This window comes from Aquarana catesbeiana, linkage group LG12 (genome assembly GCF_042186555.1).
Source record: "Aquarana catesbeiana isolate 2022-GZ linkage group LG12, ASM4218655v1, whole genome shotgun sequence".
Taxonomy (NCBI): domain Eukaryota; kingdom Metazoa; phylum Chordata; class Amphibia; order Anura; family Ranidae; genus Aquarana; species Aquarana catesbeiana.
In genome coordinates this window covers 146544389-146552449 of record NC_133335.1, presented here as the reverse complement: position 1 = coordinate 146552449, position 8061 = coordinate 146544389, and the positions used below count along the sequence as shown (strand labels likewise).

The window sequence follows — 8061 nt, the reverse complement described above, 5'->3', positions numbered from 1 at the left end:
CATAAGCATATTTTCATTGTTTTTTTATCTCCCTGGATTTCAGCTTTAAAGCTTATATATACTGTATATGTATATATAGAATGCAAGGCAAAACCAAACTAAGCTTATCCTACTGCCACCCCCATTCTAAGCCTATTTTATCTACCCTGTAAAAGGAAAGCTGGCTATACTTACCTAATCTGAAGTTGCACCGGTCCGGTCACATAATTGGGTCCCAGCGCTGGCTTCAGTGTAGAGGAAAGGCAGTGAAAACGGCTGCAGAGCCTGGGCTATGACATCACGCATAGGCTTACTATGGGTCATACATTGTCGGATGTCCCTCCTCTACACTGAAGCCGGTGCTGAAAGCTGGTCATGTGACTGGGCCTGAGCGACTTCAGTATAGGTAAATATAGGCATCTTTCCTTTTACAGGGTAGATAGAATAGGCTTAGGATGGAAGTGGGAGTAGGATAAGCTTAGTTAGGTTTTGAGTTGACTTCCAAGTTCTAAGTCCTCTGTTTTACTGTTTATTGTTTACTGTCTGTGTCCTTAAGTATTTTCTTCAGTTTATATTTCTATTTTAAGATTTGACCTCTACAAGTCCAAGCAAAAGAACTGTCTCCCCAAGCCTCTTCAATCAGGGTAGCCCCATATTGGACAATGAAGTATTTGCAGCTGCACCTGTTATAAGTGTTCCAGATCTTCGACACAAATCCATTCTGCCATCCATGACCATAGGTACGCTGTATTTCATAGTATTTGCTGTACAAAATGTGCTCTAGTGGAAATGACAAGTGTTATTAGTTATCCAGGAGTAGGGTCTGTAATGCCTTATCCAATTAGTTTATTGTTAAAGTGCAATATGCAGTTAGGCCTCATTCACACGGGTGTACTTAAGCATCAGATACAGCTGTCAGATTGGGAGCAACAGCTTTTTCCGTTCGGCCACTGCATCCCGTTTGACATGTATGGGACTGCCTGCATGAGAATGCACATAACACCTGTGCTTCCCCATGCAAGCAAACAAAGTCCTCGCACAGGCGTATGCTTAAGTACTCTTGTGTGAAATATACCTTATTGGTAAAGCATTTTCTTGACTTAGCTTCCAGCATGCCATAACACTCAGTGTCTTCTATGTCATGTAAAAAAACTAATTCCTGTTTCTTAAAGGAAATCGTTTTTGATGAGCTCTCCCTTTAGAAAACCACAGTACTTTGGGAATCCTGCATTATTGGTACATATTATACATTAGTTTGAAATAAAATAAAGCTGATTCAAAACCATTATAGTTTCCCTTTAAGAAACAGGGAACACCCAACCATTTTTCAGTAACAAATTTGGCTTCAGGTTATTGTATTCATGCTATTGAAAGATGATTACCAATTGGTTGCTATGGCTTAATGTTTGACTTTTAAATCTTATATAGTTTATATATTACACCCATGGCAATATATACAGTATCTCACAAAAGTCAGTACACCCCTCACATTTTTGTAAATATTTTATTATATCTTTTCATGTGACAACACTGAAGAAATCACACTTTGCTACATTGTAAAGTAGTGAATGTGCAGCTTGTATAACAGTGTAAATTTGCTGTCCCCTAAAAATAACTCAACACACATCCATTAATGTCTGAACCGCTGGCAACAAAAGTGAGTACACCCCTAAGTGAAAATATCCAAATTGGACCCAATTAGCCATTTTCCCTTTCTGGTGTCATGTGACTCGTTAGTGTTACAAGGTCTCAGGTGTGAATGGGGAGCAGGTGTGTTAAATTTGGTGTTATCACTCTCACTCTCTCATACTGGTCACTGGAAGTTCAACATGGCACCTCATGGCAAATAACTCTCTGGGGATCTGAAAAAAGAGTTGTTGCTCTACATAAAGATGGTCTAGCCTATAAGAAGATTGCCAAGACCCTTAAACTGAGCTGTAGCACGGTGGCCAAGGCCATACAGTGGTTTAACAGGACCAGTTCCACTCAGAACAGGCCTTGCCATGGTCAACCAAAAAAGTTGAGTGCATGTGCTCAGCATCATATCCAGAGGTTGTCTTTGGGAAATAGACGTATGAGTGCTGCCAGCATTGCTGCATAGATTGAAGGGGTGGAGGGTCAGCCTGTCAGTGGTCAGACCATATGGCGCAAACTGCATCAAATTGGTCTGCATGGCTGTCGTCTCAGAAGGAAGCTTCTTCTAAAGATGATGTACAAGAAAGCCCGCAAACAGTTTGCTGAAGACAAGCAGACTAAGGACATGGATTACTGGAACCATGTCCTGTGGTCTGATGAGACCAAGATAAACTTATTTGGTTCAGATGGTGTCAAGCGTGTGTGGCGGCAACCAGGTGAGGAGTACAAAGACAAGTGTGTCTTGCCTACAGTCAAGCATGGTGGTGGGAATGTCATGGTCTGGGGCTGCATGAGTGCTGCCAGCACTGGAGAGCTACAGTTCATTGAGGGAACCATGAATGCCAACATGTACTGTGACATACTGAAGCCGAGCATGATACCCTCCCTTCGGAGACTGGGCCGCAGAGCAGTATTCCAACATGATAACAACCCCAAACACACCTCCAAGACAACCACTGCCTTGGTAAAGAAGCTGAGGGTAAAGGTGATGGACTGGGCAAGAATGTCTCCAGACCTAAACCCTATTGAGCATCTGTGGGGCATCCTCAAACGGAAGGTAGAGGAGCGCAAGGTCTCTAACATCCACCAACTTTGTGATGTCGTCATGGAGGAGTGGAAGAGGACTCCAGTGGCAACCTGTCAAGCTCTGGTGAACTCCATGCCCAAGAGGGTTAAGGCTGTGCTGGAAAATAATGGTGGCCACACAAAATAGTGACACTTTGGGCCCAATTTGGACATTTTCAATTAGGGGTGTACTCACTTTTGTTGCCAGCGGTTAAGACATTAAAGGCTGTGTGTTGAGTTATTTTGAGGGGACAGCAAATTTACACTGTTATACAAGCTGTACACTCACTACTTTACATTGTAGCAAAGTGTCATTTCTTTGGTGTTGTCACATGAAAAGATATAATAAAATATTTACAAAAATGTGAGGGGTGTACTCACTTTTGTGAGATACTGTGTATTATATATATTACATAGAGAGCATTTGGATAGCAAATGTATACGCACAGAGGGTTAAAGGTGCCTGTGCTATAAAAAATAATTGTACACAGATAATGTTGAAGTTTGAAGTGTGCCAGCATTAAATGTAGCTCTACCCTCGTAGGAGCCACTTTGTACATTTGGTTTTCTGTTCTGCCTCAGCACTGGAAACAGCTCTGAGATGGAAGGCAGCAGAGCTTCATTTATTAAGCTCTGGAGCAACTGCACTTGCAAAGTGAACAGTCTATTTGCCTTTAGGTAAATAAACCACAATATGTTCACCAGGCTGTAGAAGAATAGAATGGAGTTCTATGCTGCTAAATTAGTAAACCTGGTAATCCACAAAATCAGCAATACATAATGGTATTAGAAAACAGTAACAGCAATGATAATCAATACTCCAATATTTCCTCTGTAAAAAAGGGTGATATACTGCGCTAAAATGATCTAAACATGAAATGAAAACCAAAGACTGCAGCGATAAAACCAGGTGATATAGAACAAGGTAACATATGGATTTTGGGGGGCCCCACGCCATTTTTTTGTATTCTGGCACGGGGTTCCCCTTAAAATCCATACATACCTTAAGGGCCTGGTATGGATTTTAGGGGGGACCCCCACACCATTTTTTTTTTCAATTTGGTGCAGGGTTCCCCTTAACCACTTCAATATACTATGTTACTGAATATAGAGTCTACACTGAATACATAGGCTACACTGAATGCAGAGTACATATATATATATATATTACACATTATACACACATTATACACGACCGCTATGTAAGCAGCCTTATATAGTGTTGGGCATGGACTTAGTCCCCCTGAGCCATGATTGGCTCTCTCAGCAGGGCGCGCTGTGATTGGCCAAAGCATGCAGGTCAGGTACATGCTTTGGCCAATCATCATACAGCAATGCACTGCTATCTCGCAGTGCATCATGGGGCGTTCCGCGGCGCTCAAATTTTCCACGAATAATATTCTATGTTCGGCGAATGGGCGGACACCGATGTTCGAGGCGAACCTACGTTCGATTCGAACCTCAAGCTCATCCCTACTCCTTAAGCATGAACCTTTTCAACTAAGAGATACAATGTGGCTGGTATACTTAAGGAGTAAAGCATGTTCCCTTAGTTAAGTGAATGAGGTAAAGCTGCGCAGCTAGGCTGACTTCAATCAACCAAGCACACTTAAGCAAAACAAAATGTTTTCCCTTGCAAGTGACTAGGTATTTTTTTTTTTTTTTTGCAAAGTTAGTTTTCACTGTGTTTACTAGGGTAAGTGAAAACTCCCTTGCGATGGGAAATTTACTATGCAATATGGACATGCTCTACTCTAAATCAGACAGTGTTTATCACTTGATCTATATTTTTTAGCATTAGTATTGTAATAATTTGCTACTCCTAAATGTGATATTCCATACTTCTGAGTGATAGGTAAGTTTAGTGTGACCATGTTGTTTTTGATATTCTTTATTTTAACTACTATCTCTGGTCTGTTTCTCAGGTTCTCCAGTGGCTGCAAGTAGAACGTGGCCGTCTTTTGAAACTACATCTAATCCTGCTGTACCATTTTCAACAAGCTTTTCCATGCCATCTTCCCACACCTTCCCACCTGCAGCTTTCAGTTCAGCGCATAGCGGTAGCTACCTCTCCTCCTTACCACCACATATGATGCCTTCATCTTCAGTAGGACATGTGAACCCTCCAAATACATTGCTTCCCAGCATGATGACTCCTCCTGTTAATCATGGGAATACCTTGCAACAAATGATGCAAAATGGGATGGTGCCACAAACTATGAATAGTGGTTTGGTTTCTAATGTCCCACCAGCTACCCAGTGGTCTCCAACCACACCCATGTTTTCTTTGGCTAATGTCTTATCTTTGGCTATGAGCATGGCTCAGACTTTGTTGCCAGCGGCATCAACAGCTACCACACAGCCTCAAGGAATCCCTCATGGAGGAACTATCTTTCCCCAGCAAATGTCTGGACATGCTCAGCCCCCTCTGATGTATCCAACAAGTTATTCTCAACCTCAAAGTCCAGTCAAGGACTTTCAAGGACAGTGCCCTTATGTATATCCTGGATCAACCAATAGCAGCGGAATGTTTTTTCAAAATATGCCAGGGCAAACTTTTTCTAATATGAGAGGCACTTTCTCTCAGGCCTTTGTGAACCCAGATTCAGTACCAGACAGCAGAATGTTCCCTCACCAAGTGCCACCTACCAACATACCAGGATACCCTACAAAGTTTCCACAACAGATGGAAATTCCATCTTCTCCTGGCATTGTGGCGAACTTACCAGAACTGCAGCCAGGTATAGAAAGCTTCAGTGAGACATCTTCAGCTCCAACTGGAAATCAGAGTTTGGAAACTACTGGATGTGTGGTGGGACAGACCATGAACCAATCTGTAAGCATAAGCTTTTAATATGTGAGGTGGTATCAGACATTATTTCTGGACCCATGTCTTGCAGTCGTGTGATAAATAGGTTCAGTTCCAGGCAGGTACTCTAAACAAATCAATCCTTAGTTTAGGATGGAGGCTGCAAAACAAAATAAAGTTTAACTTTTCTTAAACTTTATTTTATACAAACCATCTTGCTTTAAGTATTCTTTACAAAATGTTTGTACAGGCACTTTTGACTTCTACACATGTACAAAGTCCAGCTAATACAAATTAAAAAATAACTGCGTGGGCTTATTTGAAATTGGATGGCTATAGAAATTGGATGGCTAGGGGATTCCCACCCAAAAGCCAATTGTAGTTCACACAGTCTGTAAATGGAATTCTTTTGACCAAAAGTGTAAAAATCGTAAATTAGGACAATAGTTTTTATTCTACTGAAACTGCTCCTGCATCTATCCCAAAATGTACACAGTAAAAAAAGCCTTTGCATAAAATTGCTTTTGAGAGCCCTTACCAGGTTCCTTGCTTTGTTCTTACCTAAACTGCAGGAACCTTGATTATTCTACGTTCTATATGGCAGGCTGTGTGTGGGAACTGGAGTCATTCAGTATGGTGGTCATACACTGAACTTTAGTGGTTGATGAGTGTTATTTTTAAGTATCCATAAATGCATTTATCCCTTTGGGGATCTGAGAACAATATGTAGATATAGGTAGTAATACCTTTTTTGGAGCTTGCCAGAACTGAACCTTTGTTTATAACAAAACTGTTTTTCTGTATATAGTACTGCCGTGTTTGATTTCATATTCAGAGGTTGGTGTTATTCAATAGGTACAGACTTGAAGTAGGAATCAGTGTTGTAGATGGAGGCAAATACTGCTCTGCCATAGCGGGCTGTCTTTTATTGGCAGTAATGTTACAATAAGCAGACAGTAGAACCGTTGAAATATAGTTCAGAGTTGACTACTGCTTCCTTCCTTACGTTATGATAGACGTTTTGCTTAGATATGATGTTAAATAACTATGCACATGGCTGAGCCTTGCAACTAACACAATCCTAAAAGGGATTCTCTGCTACTTTAATTAAATGATCCTATATGGTACATATTATAACTATATATTATGCCAAGCCTTAACTAAAATATTTACTTTAAAGCTTGCTCGGTGCAGGTTGCATGGTTTATATCTGCATTCTTGCTTCATTAATTAAGGGCAATATATATCAAGAGTAAGCAAATGTAGGCACATCACCATGCCCAGCTTTGCTGCATTTGCTAGCATTCACTGACCACTTGCCCTGCAGATTCATGGTATTTAGAACATGAATCTGGGCTGGTTGCAGTGGCAAAGGATTTTATGGCTAAAGGTTTAATTTGTGAGCATCATGTTGAACTAATAAATGTGGGAAGTGAAGATGCAGAAGCAATTTGCCCTCCTTATGTTGAGAATACCAACAACAGGATTAGACCCTATAAATTAAATCTGGTAAATACAGCAAATGTTACTGGGACCTAGATTTTTCCCCAAAGACAGAGAGATCCAGAGGTTTGGGTAATAGGACCTAACCTGGTAAATCTGCTGGTAAATCAGACCCATAAATGCACTTTATTATTTACATCTTTGCATGACCTGATGGGTGATAAATACGCTGCTTTGGAAGTCAGGGATGCGTTGCAGTATTTTTAAAATACATGCATTTTTTTTTTTGTAGAATTGCTTTAAATATACATAGTTGTAAGTGTGTGAAAGTAAACCAATGCCATTAAATTAAAGCATTGTTCTACTGGTTTAAGTGAATTGATAATATTATAGCATATGAATAAAGATATGGAGCCCTGTGTCAGGGGTTTATATACAGAATTTATACACAGTACAGTATAAATTATATTTATGCTAAACCAACCAAGGTAAGATTTGGAGTATACCTGAGCAATGGGACCCCTTCAGTCATTTGTGACAGATGCAGTCAAGTTCATTCCATAGGCAGTTTGCTTCTTAACTTTAAAGTATGAAACCAAAAGATAGGGCTAAGCTCTGTAAAATAAATATAGTAGAAATCAGGCCTGTAGGCAGGACCCCAAGCTACTCCATGTGGATGTGCCCTAAAGCTTGGGCCCTACCATTAAACAGGGCTATCTAGGTCATCCTCTGTACTCTGTATCTGCCAAGTCCCATGTAGTCCTGACTGCCTGCCAAATCTGTGCACGGATGGCAGTTTGAGACACTTCACCTACCTGATCCACAAATCCACAACAACCCCCAAACAACTTGAGCACACATTACACAGGGTCCTGCAATACAATTGTGGTTCAGATTATGGCTCTAGAAGCATAGCCAAACACCAGGGGCCCAGGAGGCATGGGGGTCTGGGTCATCTGACATGTGACTCACGGATGGGGGGGTCCCCTCTCACCGCCAAGAAAGAGTTTTCTTTCCCTAACCACCACCAGCTCATAGGCTAATCATGCTTTCACTGGTTACTCATAAATGCTCCATCCCCCAGATATTGGCTGTGCATTCTTATTCACGCTTTTAGTCTTTTACATCAC

General features: G+C 41.0%; 1 protein-coding gene across 1 annotated transcript in view; it reads left to right on the top strand.

The window, feature by feature from the left end:
• The window catches only part of WNK4 (WNK lysine deficient protein kinase 4), a 486906-nt gene that overhangs the window by 415526 nt on the left and 63319 nt on the right, over positions 1 to 8061 (top strand). The window contains exons 14-15 of the mRNA XM_073608385.1: positions 567 to 719; positions 4605 to 5515. Of these exons, the coding sequence (XP_073464486.1) occupies positions 567 to 719; positions 4605 to 5515 (1064 nt within the window). The remainder of the gene's footprint in view (positions 1 to 566; positions 720 to 4604; positions 5516 to 8061) is intronic.